Consider the following 24878-nt stretch of genomic DNA (forward strand, 5'->3'; position numbering starts at 1 on the left):
AATATGTTAAAATATTCATCACTTACCGCACGCATTGTTAGAATACACGCCCATGTAAAAGGCTCCCGGACAATATAGTTGACAGAGTATGAACACCGACGGTAAAGGTAAACCCCCGGGGGGGGGGGGGTACTTTAGGAATTTCGGGGTAGGATGTGCCGCTGGGACCCTGGAACCCTTAACCTATACCAGAGCTAGTTCAGCTGAATTTCGCTGCTCTATACTAGAGTAAACTCCCCAAATCCCCCCTATCCTAGAGTAGCTGTTTCCCTAGTCTAGATAAAATCTTCAACCAATTGATCAGTTTCCTGAAAAATGATACCCTATTCTTGACCCAAACGCTCTGATTTATATACCCTATCCTAGAGTAAACAGCTTGAAAACCATACTCACAGCGGCACATACATGATATAGCCCTTATATGACAGTACCCCCCTCCCCCGGGGAACACCGACGGTAAAGGCAAACCATAAGGTTGTCTTCTGAAACTATTTTAATTTTAATTCATACCTTCAAACGGGAGTACTCAACAGTATTTCTTTCTCCGCTCAAAGGTAAAACCATCTTCGTTCGTCATTTTTTTGTAATTATGAGATCGTATCCGGGCGCGGCAGGTGCGGTACAGAAAAATGGACGTATAAAGTAGTGATCTTTTTTTATTATTATTTCAGGTATATACGACCAGTAGGAAACAAAACATGCGTCTTAGGATCAGGTAGAATTTGAAAATTTTTATTAAATTTTCAAATTTACTTAAAAGTAAATCTGCCTACACGACTTGCATGTCGTTATAGAGGACACCGAGGGCTTGTTTGAAGTCCATCAGCTCACTTTCAAGCTTGCCTGCCGAAAAAACAATGATTATTTGTACGAGAAGTAGTCGGCAATACCTAGTGTATGCCACGATTTAAAAAAATGACAAGAAATTATCCCATTTCCGATAAAGAAACATCGGATGTTCACAATTGATCTGAATTGAAACAGGTGAGTTTTGCTTAAAATGGGAAGTCATCACCATCACTTGCCCATGTATTTTCACATTGTCGAAGTGAGAAATCATCATACGCCAATTTAGTTGATTTCTTTCCCTGGATCAGTACTGTCGGCAACATCAAGAAACAAGCGGAAATTGAATTAACATATATTTAACTTGTTATATGAACCCACATATATTCATCACTGACTTGGCATCGATGGCTAGGTCACGATATGTTGTTTTTCAACGCGCACATCAGTAGTTTATCCCCTCTAAACAAAGTCACGTTTAATTGATTTTGATTGGCCTGAGCGCGCCTTCACTTCCCTTTTGCCTTCCCGTTAAAACGCCTGCCACGCAGGCTAAATTTTCAGAAGAATATCTCCTGACAGTATCGAAATGAAGTAGTTTTCACTAGGCTAGTAAGTAAAGGGACCAGCAACGGACATTGGAGGAAAGGACTGATAAGTGCTGACAGTACTAGTTGATGCTTTTAGATTTCAAGAGGTTAAAAGCGACGAGAAAAGTGGCTGTGTTGAACGACAGCTTATATCTTTATTTCGGGATCCACTATTAATTTTACGTTGGGGTTGACTAATCACGTGGATTACCTGCTGATGACCTGTATTTCCACTCTTCTTGGAGCGGAAACACTACAAAACTATAAGTCGAATTTTTCATGCGACGATAAAACTGAGTGAGTTTAGTTGGAAGTTTGTCTCAGATTAAGTTCATCTGACTGACTTTTGATCGACAAACACGTTTCAGACAGACGGATGGACGGTGCAAAGGTACCGCAACAGTGCAGTTTGCCCAAGGGCAGTTTATTCTATGGAAAATATATGGGTGCCGAGCTGTTCCTGGAGAGCGATAGTCTTTTCTAGAGAGATCGAGAAAACTGATGCTAAAAACGCACGGGGACTGAGGGGAGAGAAAGTGATCGCCCCCTTTCTCAGATCACTCGAATTCTATTTTCCCTTACATTGACCTTGTTTTCGCGACGTCCCCACTAGCTGGAGAGCTTGTCACAGGCGAGGACAACGAAGACTGTCCGTCCTACTTTCCGCTAAGCGGGGTTCCACCCTAAGCCATACCAGGGGCACCCAACATCAATTTTCGCAATACATCTGTTCGGAAGACGAATGGAGATCTAGAATTTTCGAAATATTTGTTGTTTGCCTGCCTCCCCTAGGATTTTCGATTTTTTTTATGGCTGAAATTTTCGAAGAGTTAAGTTTTGATCCCTATGATTTTCGGATCACTACACTTTCAGCTAGGAAACCCGAACAGATGAAAAAATTTTAGGGGACAAAAATATGCCTATATCTTCCGAAGCGGTTTTGAACTATGTTCTCGTTGGGTGCCCCCGCTATACGACTGTGAACTTTTTCGCACAATTTCCTTTCAACTCTGAGTTCGATTTAAGTTCGACGTTTGATTTAGTAGTCGAAAATAACTAAACTAAGGACGACTCAGAGTCGACCCAAATAGCAATTTGGTTCGTCTCATGAAAGGTTCAACGTTTGGCCTTGGCCTTAGATTTCACAAAAAACAATAAAAAAACGACGGGGCCCTGTAGCCGACCGATGATGATGACTAGCCAGTCAGTCCACAGGTGGGTGTTTGTCATTTACTTTTTTAAAAGTGTGTTTGTTCAAATGGAACACCCTCCCACCGAGTTTAGTAATAGAGAAAGTACACGTACTTATCCTTTCTAGCACTGCAAATAACTCCTGAAGTTTGTCCTGGATGATTTTGCTGTGCTTCTCATAAGTTTGAACAATGCTTTCTTCCAAAACATTGCATGACGTGTTGATTTGTTCTTCCAGAACCTTCCGCAAATCTATAAAATTTTAAAAATTTAAAAATGCAATTTTGTGCTCAGGTTGCAAAAAGAACTCGCATTTTCGTAGCTGGATGTGATAGCTACCTGGACCATACCAGCTTGAAATCATTTCTAACTTTAATATGACAATAAACTTCACTTCTCTTCACTTATTTATTTGATGTAACCTCATTCATTAAATGAATGATATTATTTACATCTCGGATATTTTTGATAGTTTTGATGTCATAAAGATTGTGATCATGCCCGGGGATCATGCACGATATTGGCTGTTCTCTTCGAATGAAATGGAGAGGTTGATTACCGAATATCATAACATCTTGTCAAGTCTTCTCTTGACCTTCTAATGAATGTTTTTTTTTTATCATGATCAATAAACCATCCTAGCTATTCGAGTAGCAGGGATAGATATTAGATAAGTCGTCGCAGCTTTGTTCATGCCGGATAAGAGGAAAGGCCCCTCCAGCTCGAAAACGCTACAGAAGGCTTACAGAGGGTCAAACCGGAAGACTTAAACCACTTCAATTAACCACAGCGGACTCGACCAGTACAATTAACTATGAGGTAAACATACTCCACCTGATCAAACACGAGAAGACAAGTTTTACGGAAAGAATTTCGAAAGCATCAGTACTTAGCTAACAGGTTTGGATGAACTTTGATTTGCCAAAAATAATACCTGTAAACTGAATGCATGCCTACTACCTGGCTGCAACCCAGTTGACACTGTGAATCAGGTATTTAAGAAAATAGATGAAAAAATAAGAGCCAAAGAAAAAAAAATGTACCGTTTAGTAAATCAGTGTCTCGCTTCCGCTTTGCATTAATGTCATCGATTAATTGCTGACAACTTCTCTGAATATCATCATGGGAAGCATTTTCACCGCGGTTCACGATACTGGCGTCATGTCTTGATCCTGGTAAACTGTTGTTTTCTTTGTCCGGTTCCTTGGCCTTCTCTTTTGGCTCACTCAAAAAGTTAGAAAAGATATAATCATTGAAGAGTCAGGAAGAAGCATCACACAGATATCAAGTGCCGAGGGACAGAAAAATAACGGAAACTTGATATACCCGTTTTGGTCATCCTGATTACAGCTGGGATAAAAGAAAAATTTTTCCTTTTTATTTGATACTGGCAGAAGCATATAAAAACCAGTTTCCCCAAGGAACGCTGCTTTCTTTCAAGTAACCTTAACCTAACAACAATAAAACAAATTCCAATATTTGTCTTTGAATTTCAATTATACATAAAATTCTGGTTGTGGATAGAACGCAAATGGGCGATTGTGTGGCATGGTCCGCTAAAAAATTAAAGCTAGCTTGCGCTGTTGAATCTCTCAAAATCTCTTCCATATAATTTTCAGTTACCTTGGCTTAATATCATCTCCTTTCGATGCCACATCTTCATTGGTGTTTTGTTCTCTACATCCTTCATGGTCCGTACTCTTCTTTGCTACCTTCTCTTTTTCCATGTGAAGTGCCACTAAAAACAAACAAACAAACAAAAAAGAGCATGCACCGAGTTGCACCGAGTCATTTGCGTTTGTGGCCTGCTGAGAGCCGATAAAACTAGACTTGTAACAAAACAGTACTCTTACATCGGATTATTTTGGGATGAAATTAAAGAATGCATAAACATTTAGTTGAATAGCAGCGTGGAAGTGTCGTTGCATTTTTCAAGCTGTCAATTATAAACCTGAATTTGCTCTTTCTTCAAAGTATCGGTAACCCCACATACATCGATCTGTTCGCGAAACTGAGAACTCCTTCGCCAGCGCATACATACAGCGTAGACGTACCTCTCTGATCTGTAAGGCGCACTACGGGAAATTTGAGGTCAGTACACAAGTCTTAAGTTAAAAAATTCCAACAAAGACACGTCAAAGTATTTAAAGTTTTTCTGGCGGACTAGCGGACTTCGAAAAATATAAACGCATGTAAACATAGTTAGTAGACTAGAGGGGTGGCAGGACGCGCCGTTTCCCGCCAAAAGATGAAGAGGGACTGACAGAGTGGGGACTGAGCACCATAAAATCACAAGGCACCCCAACATTATAAAAACGTGCTAAACACAAGCTAAACCCTGAGCTAAACACTATATCGCCAGTAATATAACAACATATAGAGACAAATTTTTATACAGTGAGCGACAAAACATAGGATAAAGATCGATAAAAAGCCCATTTTAAAAAAAGTATTCATTACATCACATGGGTCTCATATGGGTGTATACTATCACTCCACTACCACCCAGTAAGTCACTTTATTGCCAACGGACAATGACATCATCAGTACGTGGCCAAATCACGTGCTTTTAGAAAGTGAAACGAAAATGGCGTCCGGAGGAGTCGTTCAGTTATTTGTTGCTGTTATTCTGGCTTGTCTATTTGAGCAAGTTGAAGCGTTTGACGGCGGGGATGCAGCAGCCCTCATTATAGGCCTTATTATTGGTATTATGGGAATATGCGCTTGTTTAGGCGCGTATGCAAGACGGCAACAGGGAGTGTGAACAATGCTTGAAGGTGTAAGAAGGACAATTACCGAACTTGGATGTATAAATAGAGGAAATGAAGTGCTCAACAAATGCTTCAAGACTGTTATGTGGAAATTTTTACTTTATACGCATGGACCTTCTTGTTATTTGCTTTCCTTTTGATTTGGACAGATTCTTGGAACTTCATCTTGATTTTTTGTCTGTACTGTACTTGTAGAGCGGAACTATCGATATATCAAATAGGACAAGTCCCTTTGGATTCTACTTCTTTGACCCAGTAAATTTTGGTAGGACAGACAGACGGCAGATTTGTAGATGAAGGCTTGTGAATTGATTGCTGATTTCCAATGCTTTACTTGTAACGGGATTTGAACGGACAAACAACCGTACCGTACTCAGTACACCACCATCGCGTGATTGCTCATGTGCCAGGATCATTATTGCAAGCGTGCTGCCTATTATGAGACCGTGGGATAATAGCTTGGTTTAGGAACTTCTCCATACTTATTGCAATTGTAATCTTAAGTAATATTGTAAAGAAAAATAAGAGTTGATTTTTCATGGTATCAACTTGATACCATGGTAAAAATGGTAATTCAAGTCCCTAGCTGTGAATGTGCACCACTTTGTACCTGCAGTATGGTGGAAATTGTCCTGGAAGAGTTAAGTTCATTATTTGAACACCAATGAAATACCAGGTGAGGTTTTGCATGATAGCATAATATCCTCACACATGAAAAGATTGCCATCATTATTAGTTAAATATGCATTTGAGCGTTTGGAATGCAAAAACTAATTAAAGTGAAATGGTCTGGCATTTTATTGGTGTTTATGTAGTAAAATATAGAACATTACTTGGCCGCTTGGAGATCCAACAATAATCTCTTCTTTTCTTGAACAACATATGGAGAGAAATTTGGTATCTCTACATGGCCATGTGAGATCCTCTATGTATTCACACAAAACAACTTGATAGCTTAAACTTTTTCAGTAGAGAGAGAAGTATTAATTTAGCTTAAGTTTTATTGAAGTGTTCAATTTAAACATGCAAACAAGTTAGGAGTTTTCTTTACTACTCTTTTGGTACTATTAAATGTTTAGATAAATGAATTCACAGCTTTATTACAAATGAAGACTGTTAATAATATTTAAATGCTAATATTTTGCATGCACTGTGACTTCCTGTGATATTCCTTTCCAGGAATATCACAGAAGTCACATGCAAGATTCAGGCACTCAATCATTCTCTTGTGTTTCTGCTTGTGTGGGAGATACATGCGGGGTAAGATGGAAGAGAAAAAAACGTCTCTCTTTTTCTGTTTCTCTTTCCCATTGTTCCCTTTGCCAAGATGCCATGCTAGTCTCCTGTAACTGATCCTCAAGTGTTTTTCAAATGATAAGAAATCAGTTTCAAAATTGCTACTTTCCTTTCACATAAACATGTCAACAAATTTAGGACAGAATGTTTGGGATTGTAATCTCTTGCATAAATTACCTTTTTTCATGACTAGTATAATATTTTATTACCACTACTGTCTTTTTGTTACCCTTGATCAGTGGGCATGATCCATTCAACCAAAATTTCCAGAAATTTTGGTCCAAAACTCAATGGATCGGTTGGGTCCAACCGCAAAAGTTTCGAAAAAACGGGTCCACCTTCTGAGGTGGACCAATTTTCCCGGTCGGACTGGTTGGAATTTTGGTTGAATGGATCGCACCCTGTATAACATTCTTTACCCCAGGGTACATGTTAGCCTCAAATAGTATTAAAGCAGAAAGCTAAAAAGCGTCATGAACCCTATTGCATTTATTTCAACAAATGCATTATTTTAGTAAGCATACTTGATATTGTGATGCATACGCCATGATTAATAGTTACCACCGTTTATCATCCAAGTTGAGAAGATCTATGAATGCAGAGTAAAAATATGATGTGTCTCAAACACCCCAGGAGGCTGAGGCAGTAAATGCCTCAGACAGATAGTTTAGTAACTTATGACTGTGTACAGAATTCTAGAGGTGGTTGTACTCCAACATAATCGTAAATCAGCATATTTTTTCACAGTCATTAATAATTAAGATTAGAGCTGCAAACTACCAGTCTAAATAAAATGTTCATGATTCTCTGTACTTGGTAATAAGTGCTGAGTATAATAGTGATGATGATAATGATAATAATAAATGGTTTGTATAGTGCGTATGCATTTCTGATCTAAGTCCTTTGAAGTTACGAACTGAAAATTAAGAAACTTTTAGGTAAACTGAAAAGTGTTAACAGACAAACAGGCTTCTCTGTTTTGTAACAAGGCTCACCTGATTTTTACCTGGTCTATGGCCATGATCACAATCTATTACACTAAAATCAGACAAAATAGTAGTGAAGTTTTATAAAAACCTTGCAATTAATGTAATTTCACGAATGCACAATATTGAACCATGGATTCTGGAGTGAAGTTGATTGAAATAAATGAAAACCGGAGCCTATTGAAAGTAATATTTTCACTTTTCCTGAAAATTTAGATTAATCAAATGAAACTGCCTCACTTGATACGTGAACTTGTTTAAATATTCACATCATAGTACTCAATCCCCTTCCAGTAATGTGGTTTCTCAGTTAAAGGTTTGAAGGTTTCTTCTCTTTTACTAAATAATATTACAGTAAGGACCCGCAAGTAAGAAACTACACTTTCCCAAGTTAATAGCCTAAACAGGTTTTTACATTAATGGTAATTATCATAATTTAGGCTATTTAGGTTCTTAAATAGGTTCTTCTTTTCTGAAGGAAAAAAAAGCATGGCAGCTATTATTATTTTGTGACATCAGCTTATTCCTTCTATAAAATCTGCATACCAAATTAGTATTTATGTTAAAATGACTATGAGGAGAAGGACAGAAGCACTGTACCCTGCGAAGCGAAGTCGTATTTCTGTTCGTCGCTTCTCTAGAAGCACTGCAGCCTAAGGGGGGGGTGGGGGGGGCACTTGGGTATTTTTTGGATGGGTATGTGCCGCCCGGGACTCCAAATTGGCACCCAGCTCTAAAAAAAATTTCCCCTAAAATTGATATGCCGTTCTAGAAATAGGCCAATTTTTTGTACCCCGTTCTAGAATTCGCCCTAAAACTGATATCCCATTCTAGAAATGGGCCAATTTTTTATACGCCCGCCCTGCACACTAAAACACAGGGTGCAACAAGAGTACAACAGTTTACTTGTTAACTGTCCTTGAATAATTTCAAATGGCTGCTTACAAAGCTGGAGCTTTCGTGCGTTCGAAATATTATACCCCGTTCTAGAAAACGCCTCTGAAATGGATACCCGGTTCTAAATCAGGAGCTTCAAAATCACGACCCCGTTAGGCGGCACATACCCGTATAGGAAATGTATGGGAGTACCCCTCCCCTCCCCTCCCCCCCTCCCCACGGGCACTGCAGACAACATCAATTTGTACGCAATTATTTTTGTAGATTTTAGAAAATAAGCTCCTGTCTCAAACTTAAGGCTTAACAGATTATTGCATAGAGGGGGACTAACTGACAAGTTTTAGCCCAACAGGTTTTTAAATTCCAGATTTTTACCGCTCTCATCGGCATCGTCATCATTTTTTCTCTCCAGAATATTATACGATGGTTTACATGAAGTACACACCGACAAAATGGCGGCGGGCGGGAATGTTGAAGTCGTTTGGAGCAATTTGGTGAAGTACCTCTCGCCCTCGGCTCCCCAAGAACTTGGTATTAAAAGTACGTACCATATAAAGTGCCTCATTTTCAGTGTTAATTGTTTGTGTGATTTCTTTCAGGGACTTGCAGGTCTTTGGAACAGTTGAGACAAAACCCACCTGTGCTCGCACTCTTGCGAGAATGGTTCTTAGGTAAGCTGGCAGCTGCAAGGGCTCGGTTGTTCAAACATTGGATTGCACTAACAAACGGATAGATCGTATAAGTATTGGGAAAGCCCACTGTATTATCCACTGGATAGAGGTTTATCTAGCTAGCGGATAGCAGACCTTCCAACCCCTAAACCATGCAAATCTGGAGTGTTTGAAAAAAGCCCCCCAAAACCTGGAGATTGGGACCTCAAACCTGGAGATTTACAAACTATGTGTCAAATAAAACCAAAAAGGCAGATAATTTGTGTCATATTATGTACCCTTTCAGATATAAGTTACTCCATTTACTTTTAAATGTTGTGCAATATCGGCTGCTCTAGCCGCTGATTTTCTTTTCTTCTGAAGCTATCTTCTGTTTCACTATCCATGTCGATAAGACGTTTGACTATTCCACAGAACTTAGCCAACACATTTTTCACAGGAGTGAGGTTAGAATTGGACCCAGTTTACCTCCCCCCACCTAAATTCAAAAATTCATACAATTCGTCCATTATGAAGACAATTTTTTTGGAAATTACTCAATTCCCACTGAAATTGTCTGAAAATTTCAGGATTTTCGGATTTGCTGGGACATTTGGAGGCTAAATCGGGAGACCGTGAGTTGATAGCCCAAACCATGAGTCTCTTACCCTGCAAGCAGAGGCCCTTCGATCTTCCTAGATAAGTTGGGAAGAGGAAGGCACTCTTCCCCACTTATCTAGGAAGATCGGAGGGCCTCTGCTCACAGGGTATGAGTCTCTTGGCCAGACCGTAAGAGTTGGAAGGTCTGGGATAGTGTTATCCAACCATTGAACAACTGGGGCATGGTCCTGGATGTTTGGCTGTTTGATATTACTATCCACAGGGTAAATCTCTATCCAGTGGATAGCGCAATTGGTTTCCCTATACAGCTGGATACTGATTTATCCAGTGGATAGCCAGCCTGCAAAGAAAGTAGTGTCCAGTAGTCTGGGGCTAGTGGATTTTGCTATTGGGCTAGTGAATTCTGTTTTAAACTTGCCCGATGGGCAAGTGATGATTTTTCAGGAATTTGAATGACAGAAGAACTGTGAAATCAATTCTGCTCGTCAAAAAGCTTTTTGGGCTAGTTGAAATGACTTCTGGGCTAGTAAATGCTAGTTTCAGCTCGCCCAAATGGCAAGCTGTAAAAATTGATTTTCTTTGCACCCTGGGATAGCACTATCCAACATTTGAACAGCTGGTGCTAGCTGCTCTTCAATTTACCAACACTACATACATTCTTTGAATTGAAACAGATGAAATTAATCATATTTTGAACCATGGATGTTTATAAAGATATGAACATGAACATGACCTTCGCGGTAGAATGTACATTTTTTCAGGCTCTTTTTCAGCCACTTAGGTGGCTCATTCTCCTGTGAAGATCATGTTAACTTTCATACTGCATTTTTTACTGATGCAAAGCTCCTTATGCAAGCCCTTTATGGTCATTTTGCCCCCAAGTCATTTGGCCCCGGTCATTTAGCCATCTAAGTAACCTTTTACATAGGTTTAGGGCTTCATTCGAACCCTCTAAATTAAAACAGCTGATGTCAAAAACTTGTAGAAATATAAAATAAATACAGTCAATTTTAAATGCAATCAATTCATAACCAAGTTAAGCCTCTGCTGCTCAATAAAGCCAGTCACTTCAGCAGACAATGAGCAAGCAAACAGACTACCATCTGACCATGACAACCGAAAGACTGTCAGGCTTCACCTATGATGTACATTTACTAGATAAAGCCTGTTGACTACGATCCTTTGGTTCAGCTTTTTGTGGAAAGATACCCCTGAAAAATGCTTCTTGTTGATCCTGTCTTTGATGAAACACAAAAATAATTGAAAAAAGTTAAAATGTAGTGTATTTGCATCGTTTTTACGCAGCTTTGTTATATTTTTATCCAAAAAGAATGTCACTTTCACTTTGAAAAAAAAGAAATCAAAACATGCTGACTTTGCCTCAGGATGGTGGAAATTGCATTTCCCAGGACTTGAAAGCCGCCTTTGGGGCCCCCTTTTCATCAAACCCCCTTTGCTAAAACCTGGATCTGCCCCAGAGCTCTTATGAGGTATATTTCTTCTTTTCAGAAAAATGCCAAAAAGACCTGAAAGATCAGTTTCGCCCTCAATTTTGGTCATTTTTCCAGGAAAAAGAGGTAAAATTTTCCAGTTCATCTCAGGGTGCAAAGAAAGTCAGTTTTATAGCTTGCCATGATTTGGGCAAGCTGCAGCTAACATGATTTGTTCTAGCCTAAGGGTCATTTTAATTGGCCTCCCCAAAAAATTTTTGAAGAGCAGAATTGATTACAGTTCTTCTCTAATGTGACTTTCCTAAAAACAATTATTTGCCTGTTGGGCAAGTTAAGAACAGAATTCACTCGCTGGTAGCAAAATCCACTAGTAGTCACAGGCTATCAGACATGATTTTCTTTGCACGCTGCATCTAATTCTGAGGTAATTAGATTGGTTATAATCCAGGTTACAATGTTGTGAAGAATCCCAGCCCATATTTGTACAATAACTAAATAAATATGTGTGTATAATGTGTTTGGGATGGGGGATGGAGAGGAGGGGGGGGGGGGGGGGTGGTGTTAAAAGACCAAATGAGTCTTTGTGTTTATGTTAATATTCTTGTAGGGTGCTTTCCATTCAATCATAACTAAGGTTTGAATTTGCGGCAACCTCCGGTAGCGAATGGAACAGTGTTTTCCCAGGAAATTTCTGTACCATTTGGCCCTGTTTCCAAATCTTTAGAAGTTTAGTTTGAGTGGAAGTGCCCATAGTCATGTATGGCTCGGTATATAGGAATGTACAGTTGTTTGTGTTTTTTTTTTTGAGGTAACAACTTGTTCTCCCATTTTGTCACACTATTTGCTATATATCTTTTTAAAAAGCTGAAATGTTTTTTTTGCATCAATTGAATTCCAAAAATAATGGTCCAGTTTTGTTGTTTACGACTATATTTAAGCATTGAAATGGTTCCCCTTCTGTCTATTGCATGGATGACAATGGATTGAAATTTGAAAAAGTTCAGGGCCAACTTGACGTTTTCTAGCTACATGTGCGTATGCCTGCAAAATCACTAAAAAAGAAAGTCTTTGAGCACTAGTTCATTGCTCAATGAAATAATGACCCAGGTGTGTGCTTTAAAATTGTATAAATGACTTTTTCACCTTTTCCATTATTCTGTAGAAAGAAGTAAAGACAGTAGACTCTTTACTCAGTGCAGTAAGTGAGCTCCACAGAAATGTGTCTGCCTACAAGCCATCTGTGGAACTCCTTCAATCTTTGACAGGATCCTTTGCCCACAGGTACATTCAGACATAAAACAATTTATTATTACTACTAATAATTATAATATTATAGTGATCAGTGCTTGACACTAATGTTTTTGGACACTAGGGATTGGTTAGTGAGTTTAATAAATCACGAGCCTAGGAGGACAAGCCACCGGTCCAAGAAAAATTGAAGTGGTTCGAAATATTACAGTGTTTGTAGCCTGTACTAGGGGTTAAGAACTTTCATGACTCTTTATTTAGTCCAGACAGAAATGTTCTGTTCCTGTGACAAAAGCATAGTTTGCTAATCTCTCAGCACTACTGTTTGAGTCCACACAAGTTCCACAGTATGAATCGCAACCAAGGATATGTTTTCTTCCAACTTGGTTGAAAACTTCTTGACCACTTATCGCACTTCTTTTTCTCGTCATGTTGTGTATGGTCTTTTGGTAAACAATGAAATCTGCCTCAGCATCATTGGCCGTTGAAGGATGCTATCTGGTAGGTAGTTTTTTAAAAAAGCTTCTTCATTTCTGTGGTGAATGAGCACAAATAAATTCAAAGATGATGGACACTATGGTGGCTCTCACCCAGGCTTAGTAAACAGATTTAATTTTCTAATCATGAAATATTCATAAATGGGGGTACAATTCTCACTGCTGACCCTTCACAGCTTCACGAGATTTTTGCGTTAACTTATTTCCAGTGTGAACAAATGTGAAGATATTAGGTGCAATGACTAGTGCATGTCTATGTCATGACTATGGTTTTTTTCTTTCCTTTTCAGCAACCTTAATCTTCAGTTTGAAGTACTAGTGAGAGCCATTTTCTTTTGCAATGTACCTAAACAGTTTAAAGATTTAGTAAATAACTTCTACAGCCAGGCATTTCAAGCTTATCAGTCTGTGAACAAAAAGGGAAATAAACCAATGGATACATCAGGTATGGTATCTGCTGTGACTGTGATGGACATCTTTACAACATAGCGTCCATGATTGCCCTATCTAAGTCCTATTGAGTTGCTATGAAAAAGTTCTTTATAATTTATATGTGTTACAGGTCAAAATTAAATACAGGTTAGAATTTTTTAACTCTCAGGGTTGTATGCTGTTGTCTGGTTGGCTACTCTGCATAGCATTTCTTTACAGATGGCGTTTTTTAAATAAAATATCCCTGGACTGGCTGCTTACTTTGACAACTCGGCCGTCTATTTCAAAACTTTTTGACAACCCTGACCCTGTTGATTCTCTATTTACTTTGTTTCCTATTACCTAGCCCTAATAAAATTATTATTCATAGTTTTGCTCTCTAAGTGTCCAATAATCAAAGACCATGATTAAGAACTTTCTAGCACTTTTGGAATTGAGCCTCTAGCCACTCAAACCAAGAGCAAAAGGCAGTGAAAATGTTTCGCAAATAAGAGCCTGAGTCGTTGAAAAGTCTGGCACAAATACTGACATTCAACCGGATGGAAATGAAGGCCACAAATTGATCTGTGTCAGGGAACATCCAGTAAAAATATATTTTCTATTAAACGTACTTTATGAATATTGAAGATAGGCCATTAGGTGGTGTTCTTGCTTGTTTCTCAGGTGCATCTTTAATGAGTGTTGAAGATGAAGAGGAGGCAGATGATGATGTTGAGTCACTCACTTGCACTGGTTGCACAGAAGAAAGAGACACTTGTCACTGTGCGAAAATTATCGAGGGTTTCTCACAGCTAAATTCACAGCTCCATTCACTTGGGCTGGTAAAAAAAGTAGCTGAACCAGCTTTCCTGTCAGTAATTCACACAGAGGTAATAATTTGTGTTGAGAGGCTTTTCTAGTTCTAAGACTCTGCGAAAACATAATACTTTTTTGAAAGCATGATTTTGTGGACCTTTTGTTGAACTTTGAACTTCGTTGTTGTTTGCCATGTTATTTTGAAAGGGGACCTGCTAAGTGCTTCTTTCAAATAACTTAGTACTTTGTAAGAAAGGGGAGAATGTGAAATGAGATCAAGAGTCTCTTAACAATAGGCTTTCTTCCATGTACCCTTTCATTGATACTTAAATTTTTTCCAGCAGATCCTTGATTTCAATATTGTAGGAAAGGGTATTAAATGAATGCGTATACTTTAAGAATCAAAACTCATGTCTGGTAGAAGGAACTGACTTAGGCTCGATTTCCACCTCCCTAAACAGTGGCTGGTAATCAATCATAGAACTGACCACTCACCCTGAAAATACTTTTTTGTTTTTAGTCTAACCCTCCCTACCCTCAGGAAATCTAGGTTAGTTCTTTCTGTAGATTAAAAATGTTTTGTGATCAACCCCCTCCCCTTGAGCATTTCTAATGCCTTCTGTAGGAGAGGGTTATAAATGACTCATGGGAATTATGCACCCACTACTGAGTCAATATCCTTCCTGATCAGCGTTCAATTTTTTCTTTATAATATTGCTGCTGAATCAGACATAAAGATCACAAGAACAGAGAAAATGATCACTAAAGATAAACTGTCTTAAGTTTATTTTTAAATTTCTCCTGAATTAGTACCATAAGAAAGAAATAAAAAAATTAATGCAGTGAAGAAACATGTGACACCATGGATAAGAAGAGATATAGTCATAGAGCACTCCCTGAGCAGGGCTTTTGCTAAGATTTCAAGTTGCCTGTTACATGTTATTAGTAGTTGGGGAACTGAACAGCTAGACAGTTCTTTTGATTACAACTATTTTCGTTTGTTTCCTATGAAAGTAGGACAGGGTCATCCTTGTAGTATCCAGGGGAAATCTCCAATCCCCGCCTCTCATTGGCAGCCCTGCCCTAGCCCTAGGGAAATACCAGATAGAAATTTTGTTGATTATTAGTTAAATGTAGAAAATCATAGACCTTTTGGGAATTAAACAACATTAAATAGCTCCTGTACACCGACATCTGTATTTTTATCACTAGCCTAGGACCAGGCTCTGTAGTGAAGGAGAAAAGTGAGAAAACATCAGCAAGCAAACACTGCTCTCCTCGCTTTACTCGCTGACTTTTTTCTGTTTCACCCCGTTTTTTGTTCCCACTAGGTAGCCTTGTCCCAGACTATTTTATCATGTTGGTGAAGGTTGTTTTTTTTGTTAGTGACAGTATTTATAACTATTGTGATGTTTTGTTTAGATTCAAAGGAGAATTGAAGAGAAGTGCAAAGGAGTGTTTGAATCTTCCTTTTTGACATCCTTGCTAAGTTGGATTGATACTGAGTTGTGTGGCTGGTTAATTTTGATTTTTCAATCTCCAAGTAAGTTAATATTACTCCTTACCAGTATTCCTCTCTACTGTGCAACACAGACATTCTTCCAGTCACATCAGAAACACCAACAGACCAGCTTCATGACTTCTTAATGTAAGACTGAGTGTCATTGGCAAAAATAAGATTTGGTCAGTCAAGGCTTAGAATGCTCCAGGCATGAAGGCAAGGAAGAAAAGAAGGAAAACCTCTGTTGTTCAAACAAACTCTAAGGTTACATTGTACATTATCACAAGCCTATAAGAATCGTGTTTGGCCTGTCAACACTTTATTTCAAAAAGGATGGTCACTTAACAGAGGTTCTGTTTAAAGTGATTTACTGATAGTTTTTTCAGATGGGACTCTAATAACTGGCTGCCAGATAAAGAGGTTGGTATGCATCTTGAAACTCCTTGAATTTCAGGAGTCAGATTTCAAGGCCTTGAAAATAGTTGAAATTGGTTTTTGGTCCTTTAAATTCCTTATTTTTATACCAAAAAAAAAGATATGAATTATCAATGCTTTTAAAGGTACTGAGTTTTTAAAGTAGAATGTGCAAATGCAGGCAGCATAAATTGCTGACAAAATAGTTAAAACACCCATTTCCCTGCACTTTTACATTACTCTTGCATTGAACTACTTTTATATTGAATTACAGGGGCACTGCACATTGTCCATGGATGCATATGTTGCATGTGATTCTATAATTATTATTCAAACTCTCATTTGTCATGTTTCTGGATATCCCTTTAAGAAAGGCCTTGAAAGGCTTCCAAAAAGTCCTTGAAAAGTCCTTGAATTTTTAGGCTTGAAAAAGTTTATGAATAATCTAAATAGAAATAGACTAAGAGGCTGGTCACTTCATAATATGCCCCTCTTTTATGCCCAATAGTCAAAAGGAAGTCATTAGTCCAAGAAAGTCCTGCATTTTAGGCCATTAATGTACTTCAGTCAGTCAATAAAAAGATATGGATTTCATTAATCTTGCATTGAAGAAATATGAACGAATTAAAACACATAGAGTTTAAAGCATTGTGTTTGTTTTGTTTAATGAAATGATGCAGATTCTAGAAATACCAGTGAAGAGATGTCATTGGATGAATGGAAACCCAAACTTCAATACTTCATGTATAAGTCATTTGCTGATCTTAGGTGTGAAATATATTTCTTTGTTTCTCTAAATAAAACTACATACGTGTAAGGTTTTGTTTGGGCTAGAAGGTTTATGAAATTGTTTAAAGGCTAATTAGAACACACTTTTTACAGGATAGTACAGATTAATAAAGTCATGATTTTTATTAAAATGCCACTAGAAAAAAAGTAAACTCTCATTGTAAAAATAATAAAAAAAAAGATGTGGCAACATCATACTTCTAAAGTAACAAAAATTGACTTTTAAAGTGATAACATTGCTTGTGCCCTATTTCCAAATAGGATGCTCATCTGCTTTTTCTGTAGTTAGTCTTTCTGTCTTATAAGATTCCTTCAAGTATCATTCCCTCCCCCGCAAGGGATAAATATCCTGTAAATATAGCCATTCCAAGCACTCTAAACTTCTACCCAAAATGTCCCTCATGGTGGCACATGATAGACAGCCGCGTTATTTGTAATCTGAGGCCACGAAAAATATATTTTTTGTGATCTACAGGTTAGCCTGTTCCAGGCTTTCAGATCGTGGGGAGTGGTGCAAAGTAAAAAGGAGCGCCAAAAAATAAAAGCCCTCTACTTTTCATCGCTTTCTTTACTTTGCACCGCTCCCCACTATCTGAACGCTTGGAACAGGCTATCTACAGGTCTGTGGTAATTTTCATTGTTTTTTAATTTTCATTTTCAGGATAAGTGAATTGTTTGACATAATAATAGAATATCCAGACTCTCTTCCTGCAATTTATGATCTGAAGGTTAGCATTAAAAGACATGCTCAAGTTTTTTCTGTTTTATATTCATCTTATTTTAGCAGTTGTTGTTTATTTTGATTTTTCTCTCTTGCTCCAGGAGTCCTTAGAGGTCACTGACCAAAGGAAAGAGCTGATAGTGGATCTAAGAACAGCGTATGTTTGCTTTTCCATTTGGTTACGCACTCATCAGCAGCCCGCCTGGGTCAACCCCAGGGACGTACATGGCATGACCACATTTGCTGGATGTTGTTGACATTTGCTGCCAATTTTTAGCCCAGGAAAGGGAGATTATTGTATATTGCTTTTGCACTTTTGTAGCAAGATCTCTCTCAAAAACACCCCATCAACAGGAATACAAAGTTTTGTACTGGCCAGCAGGGCTGTCATTAAGGGGATTTCCCCTGACTTCTCTAAGCATTACCGCCAGCTACTGTGGAACCTTGATATAACAAAGGCCAAGGGACTGGCAGAATTTGTTTGCTATAACGAGGTTTCATTATATCGAGGTTGTTTTCATATATTTTACAATTACAGCTAACTTTAGGTTTTGTGTTATGAAGAAGATGACCTTGAGGTAGCCCTATTTTTTCTTTCAGGTTTGAGAGGCGGCTACTGCATCCTGGTGCCAACACATCTGATATTCTTACTCAATATGTGTCTGCTATCAGAGCTCTCCATGTCTTAGATCCTGCTGGGGTTATTCTAGAGCATGTCTGCACTCCTGTTAGACAATATCTTAGGTAATAAAAGATATTTAATTATATGTATCACAGTGCTGTTGTTTATGAAACCAGTCCCTGATTTATCTTTCTTTTTTCTTCAGAAGTTGTAGCTCGCATGGAGTGCAGAGTTTTATGTGTCTCTAGCACCCACACTAAAATACAATTCTCCCACTTCACAGGAGAACACAAGTGCTATACAACTTACACACTTGTTCGCATCAACACATGTTAAAGGTGTCACTGCACAGCCTTGATTCACCTCTCTTTACTTGCTGCAGAAGCTATAACTAATAAGCCTAGCTTGGCAGGTCTAGAAACTACAAGCAGTAAACAAGGCTAATTACTATCGATTTTTTTTTTTTAAACATTTCTTTTCTTATAGAACTCGAGAGGATACTGTACGCTGCATTGTGACCAGTCTTACGGACGAAAACAGTACAGAACTGGCAGAGGTGATAGATCTGTATTAGACAGTCTGAAAGTAATTTTTTGAGAAATGTACTAAGCTCACACTGAACGTAAAACCATTGAATGTGATATTCCTAGCAAAAATAAAAATGTGATTTGAAGCTTCTTAAGCCATGTCCTGCTGACCCTCTAGATGAAAGGGAAGAAGCAACCAAAAGTATTTATTGCCAACTTTATTTTTGGTCGGTGTTTATTTAGACTTCTTTTTTCCTCTGGTAAAATTATTTGAATTCTAAAGGAATTTACTTCAAAAGTGGAAAGACTTGATTGTCATAAAAATTGCAGTGTCTTTTCAATGTAGTGTGGTAATCTCTAGCCCATTTAACAAAAAGCTCCTTTTTGGGCATGCTTTAAATGTTTCCTGCACAAGTTGTACATTAAAGTCAACTTTTAATGTAGATTTTGATGACATCGCAAAGCTTGCAGTGTAGCATCAACAAGGCCTGAAGTGGGGGCCTGTTAACTCAGTGAATGCTAATTAGTAAGAGAAAGAGTTACAGGTCTGCAGCTGGCCCCGGTTGCTCAAACGTTGGATAGCGCTATCCACCGGATAAATCACTATCCAGCGGATAAGTATTACGGAAATCAATTACGCTATCCGCTGGATAGTGATTTATCCGGTGGATAGTGCTATCCGACGTTTGAACAACCAGATCCTGATCTATAAATTAATATGTAGGGTGTTTGCATTGTTAATGAGTGTAATGTACCAGAAAAATACAGTGTATCTTAATCCTTTTCTAGATGTTTGAGTTCGATTACAACAATATATTAGCCCTTTCTTTGGTTTCCATGCAATGCAATAGTCTTGCCTTCAGCAACTTTTTCTGACTTTTATTCCTGTGGGTGGGTAACACTAAAAATAAAAAATACAAGCTCTGTTAATGAACGTTTTTGTAATTTGTTATGTTAGGAGTTAATGCGAGGTGATCCTCGTGCCATTGAGGAGTTAGGCAATTGCGACAGTGAGGATGATGATGATGACAACTGGATGCCAGCTCCAAGTGATGCTGACCCAGGTACATAAAGCCAAACTTCCCAGCATTTAACAGTACATTTAGGTACTGTTTGCTTACACTGTCTAATAATGGACATGTTTATAACAATTCTACTACCTTTAGTGGCAAAAGTTATTCTATTCTTCTTGTTTAATTTGGATTTCATACTCCACTTAACTGTACTCAGTGGAACCTCCATTTAACAAAGTGCCATTAGCCCAAGGAACTGGGAAAATTTGTTCGATATATAGAGGGTTTGTTATATCGAAAACCTTGATTTAACAAATTTTGGGGAAAACAAGCAAAACGTTCATTACCTCAATGTATAGTTAATGATTAGCATTTCCAGATCTGAACAATTTCTGTGATAAACATTTGTATACAAAGCTATTGTCTCAGCTCAGAGCTGTACATAGCTACGGCACTAGAGGTATGGCAATTCCTTGTATCATTTTCAAAAGGAAGCCTTTCACCAAAGATCTTACCTTTAATAGCCAAGTATAAGCTAGAACATCTAAGAATTAGTTGTGCAAGAGTGTGCTGGTTTTGGTTTATGTGGGAGGTGCATCATTGTTCATGACATGTTAATTAAGATGCACCTTAACTCCTGGACGCTTTCAAACACAAGTTTGCTGACTTTCTAATTTCGTAGAGAAAATACCAAGTAAAAGGAAAACACCAGACATAATAAGGTGAGCATTATTTGACTTTTGGTAATCTCATTAAAAATAATTTTGTGGAAAATGATTAAGCAAATTTAATAGCCATTACATGAGCAGACTTACCTGACCTATACCAAAGGGTATAGGGTCCAGAGCCAGTATTCACAAGTTTCTTTAAAAACAAGTGATTGAGTGGTCAAACAACAATCAAAGCAGCTTCAAGTAAAAGTTGTGTCGGGTTGAGTGCAAGCCTGATCCCTAAGGTTGGCTCAAATGGACAGGCCAAATTCAAAGACACTTGACTGAAGATTAACTAACTTATTTTTTTGCTTATTGAACCATGATCGTACATGTATGTCTGTGGGTTTGAATCATAATTTTTTTCAGCATGCTTGTGAACGTGTATGGCAGTAAAGACTTGTTTGTTTCTGAATATCGCACTCTTTTGGCGGATCGCATACTTTCTTCATTCAATTACGACACAGAGAAAGAGGTAATTACATGCACTTTTGTGTTTGTTTATTAATTTATAAAGTTATTCTCTATGTGAGGAATAACCTCTACAGATTTTCATAAATTCAAGTTTCCACAATTTTTCTCAAAAGCCTTGTGCATTCTGAGCCCCTACATTTTCAAGTTTGCCTCATCTGCTTTAAAAGTCTGGCTATGGAAATGTTTGGATTTTGAACTTACTTAAAATTGACGTGTAGTGTCAGCAACAATCTAGAGTCAAGGTGTTCTTACAAAATTTAACTTAACCTTGTATATGTGGAGAATTTGATTTATATTGTTGTATATGTGGAGAATTTGATTTATATTGTTTTCAAGAACTGAAATTTTTTTTGTTTATTTGTTTGCATTTTTCACACATCATTAAATTTTTTATTTTTCCACTTCAGCTTCGTTATCTTGAGCTTTTAAAGCTTCGTTTTGGAGAATCTCATTTGCACTTCTGTGAGATAATGCTGAAGGACGTGGCTGACTCCAGGCGAATCAATTCTCACATACAGGCATCAGCAGCAAAGAATGAAAATACCAAGGTACAGTATACAGGATGAAACTCCATTAGCACGCATTGCCTTATTTGTTTGAATCATTCATGACTATATTTTTTTCGCATTTTCTTCTCTTACAGCAGTCCGATTCTATTCCACTGACAGCTATGGTTTTGTCTGCAGTATTTTGGCCTGCATTTAGGGAAGAAAAGCTTAAAGTTGCTGAAGATGTGCAGAGGTATATAAATTTGTGTTTGTGTGCCTATTACTGAATTGAACATGAACGTTCCTGTTTTTTAATATTTTAATTGACAGCATTACAACCAATTAAGTAACTGTTGTTAGTTAAAGTGTTTAAGTTGCTTAAGCCTTGACTAGAAATTGCAAGTTTCATCTGGTGTAAGATATGAGAGTTTGTAGCTTTGCCTGCATTTAATGGTAGTGAGCTTCATATTTCGATTATTAGTTTTTGGAAAAAAAGCCCATGATATGAGGCACTTTTTTATTGCTCATTACCTGTGCATATAGAAATCACAAGTACAGTTGTAAAATACTGTATAGCCAGAATATTTTTATTAGCTGTCGTACAAGAAGGGAATTCACTTTTTGTTTCATGAGTAACTGTGTTCATTTGGAGCTGGCATAGCTTTGAACACACTACCTGGTATTAATGTTGAATCAAGATGTTGTCAGAGTGTTAAGCATCATTCTTGATAAACCCTTGTTGTGTCATTTTTTTCTTTATTGCTACATGTAATTCATAGAGCAATGGATGAATACACTCGTGGATTTGAAGCCCTGAAGGTAATGCGTACACTTCAATGGAAGCCACACCTGGGTCTTGTTGACCTTGATGTTGAGTTAGCTGATCGCACATTATCGCTGTCTGTGAGTCCTGCTCAGGCTACTGCCATTATGCACTTTCAAGACAAAGGTATATGTCTCAAGATGCCAATCATCCTGTTATAAATGGTTGTTATTATAAACTTCATTCTAAAGCTTTTGCATATCACTTTATTTTTTCAGATCGGTGGACCCTAGAAGAGCTAAGTAGTGTAATGCATGTCCCCCCAGGCCTACTCAAAAGACGATTGGGATTTTGGATTAGTCAGGGGGTCCTCAAAGAGGAGTCTACAGATACCTTTGTTGTCGTGGAAAAGCAGAAAGGACAACAGAGGTTACCAGGTATGTTGAACTGCAGACCCTCCTCCTGCTTATTAAAGGGAAGAGGGGGTGGATCAAGGAAACTATTCTCTCTGACACTCCCCTGACACCTTACCTAGACAGTGTAGAGAGTATTCTTCAACACTGATTATACCAAGCTCTGTTGGTTTTTGAAATTTTGGCTCTTATGTGGTTAAAGACTCCTGGATAGTTAGACTTTCAAAATGCAAGGAATAAGAAAATGATCTTCCTTTAAGCCTAGATAAGCAAATTTCAGAAATTTGTGGAATTAGCATTAATGTTGAAATAATTTAGCCAAGGGTATTGAACTGGAAAATAAAACTGAAAAAATGGAACTTCTTGTTTCATTGCAGAAGTAATCATGGATGCTGAGGTAGAGTCTGTTATGGCTTCTTCACAGGATCAAAGAGAAGAGGAATTGCAGGTAATTACAAACTCCTTGTCCTATAAATTAATTATTAGGTTGTGTTGACTCATATGTACAAAATTGTTATAAACACACTAATTAAGGGCTTAACAATCTCTCAGTGCCCACTTAATTTAACCCCCTCCCAGAAACATTTTCTGATTTATAACCTTTGGTATGAATGTGAGTTTTATTGTAGAATGCATTTTCAGTTGATAATCAAGGCAATGTAGGGGGTGATTCATGTTGGAGCTCTGATCAGCACTAATGGTTCTTCTGAAAGCATTGCCAACAGTCCAGATCATCTGTTCACATAGAATGCCTTAATAAAAGTATGACACCTGTTACCCGGGGCTGTCAATAAGGGCCGGTAGCCGGCCAAAACCGCCGGCTAGTTAGCCATTGTTAGCGGGCTACTTTCATCTCCTTCTACCATAATTGCTAACAAAAAAAAAGCACCTTTGATTAAAATTGTAAAGCATCCATTTCCCAGTTTTGAATGACATTGAAAACATATTTAAACAGGTTTAAATCTGTGAAACGTTTGAGCCATGCAATGTTGTGGAACTTCAGGACATTGTGATAGCATTGTTCCCTGTCTTGCGTGTATTGTGACAAAACAACATGGTGTGCGCAGTGGAAAATACCTCTTGAAAACGCCTGGAAACGCCATTTCCAAGACTCTAAATTTCAAAATGTCCCTAGATGCCTCGGCCCTCAAGAACTTGTGCCTTTTGTGCGAGTTCCAAAGCCACCTACAATTCATCATCAGCCTGCTACTTAAAAACTTTTTGACAGCCCTGCTGTTACCCCAATGCTATCGTCATGCCTCGTTATTCATCATTTGTTTCATATCTCTTGTAGGTATTTTGGTCATATATCGTTGGTATGCTTACAAATCTGGAGAGCCTGCCATTGGACAGAATACATTCCATGTTACGCATGTTTGCAATGCAAGATCCCTCCTCCAGCCAGTGCAGTGTGGATGACTTAAGACAGTTCCTTGGTCGCAAAGTTAAGGACCAGGAACTGCAGTTTGTTAATGGATTTTACAGGTTACCTAAGTCAGGTAGATAGCAATCATCATAGCTGTAAGATGGACACTGATGTTCTGTCAGTCATTCATTTCAATTATTGGTCTGGGTCAAGGCAGCATTGGTTGTCTGTTGTGAGTCTTTTAATAATTTATTACTCCATTCAACAAAATTTATTGTTGCATACACTTTGTCTACTGTTGCCCATATTGTCAAGAGCCATCATAGTGTGGAAGCACATAGACTACTTGTAGTGTATACAACTTAGTGACTTGTCAGATCAATGTGTGGCTTTATAGAAAAAATACCTTTCTAAAAGGAACACCTCGAGTTGGGCACTGGGATGTGTTTCTTGATGTTCCTTGAATGTTTATAAGGCACAAATCTACATCTAACATCAACATCTCTTGCCATTTCCCAGTGTCTGTGTTTTGAGGGGGACTTACACCTTACAGTTTTCTTCGCATGTGATGTGCTAACAATAACCTAAAACTCGAATCATAGCATCAAAAACATGACAAACACAAGTCATTTGTGGGTTTGACTTACAGTTTATTGGTATTATGTAAGGTTATCGTACACATTGCATGCAGCAAGTTGTACCATGAAAATAAGCCTTTAGAGAAGTTCATTGTGTCATTAAACATCAAGTTGTCTGAAGCAGTTTACCCTGTCACAGTACACTGTCCTTATAATGATCAGGGATACCCCAGGAATTGAAGGTAATTGTTTTTTTAATTTTTTGTGTACCAAAACAAGTACATATTT

At 38.0% G+C, this 24878-nt stretch overlaps 2 protein-coding genes across 2 annotated transcripts; one reads left to right on the forward strand and one right to left on the reverse strand.

Annotated features, from left to right (window-relative positions):
• Positions 1–638: 638 nt before the first annotated feature.
• Positions 639–5754, reverse strand: LOC140938168 (uncharacterized). The gene is made up of 6 exons (XM_073387690.1): positions 5673–5754; positions 4622–4672; positions 4191–4305; positions 3611–3792; positions 2682–2819; positions 639–843 (listed from the first exon to the last, which is right to left on the reverse strand). The coding sequence occupies exons 1-6, from the start codon at positions 5752–5754 to the stop codon at positions 770–772; spliced, it is 642 nt and encodes a 213-aa protein (XP_073243791.1). The 3' UTR covers positions 639–769.
• A 3215-nt stretch (positions 5755–8969) lies between these two features.
• On the forward strand, positions 8970–24798 carry LOC140939000 (anaphase-promoting complex subunit 2-like). Its single transcript, XM_073388555.1, has 21 exons — positions 8970–9057; positions 9117–9188; positions 11298–11365; positions 12402–12520; positions 13275–13429; positions 14080–14285; positions 15634–15754; positions 16807–16894; positions 17577–17643; positions 17738–17793; positions 18237–18380; positions 18745–18814; positions 19744–19849; positions 20481–20520; positions 20878–20983; positions 21390–21530; positions 21626–21723; positions 22250–22419; positions 22512–22670; positions 23024–23094; positions 23941–24798. The coding sequence occupies exons 1-21, from the start codon at positions 8970–8972 to the stop codon at positions 24151–24153; spliced, it is 2358 nt and encodes a 785-aa protein (XP_073244656.1). The 3' UTR covers positions 24154–24798.
• Positions 24799–24878: the final 80 nt, after the last annotated feature.

The sequence above is a fragment of the Porites lutea genome, chromosome 5 (assembly GCF_958299795.1).
Source record: "Porites lutea chromosome 5, jaPorLute2.1, whole genome shotgun sequence".
Taxonomy (NCBI): domain Eukaryota; kingdom Metazoa; phylum Cnidaria; class Anthozoa; order Scleractinia; family Poritidae; genus Porites; species Porites lutea.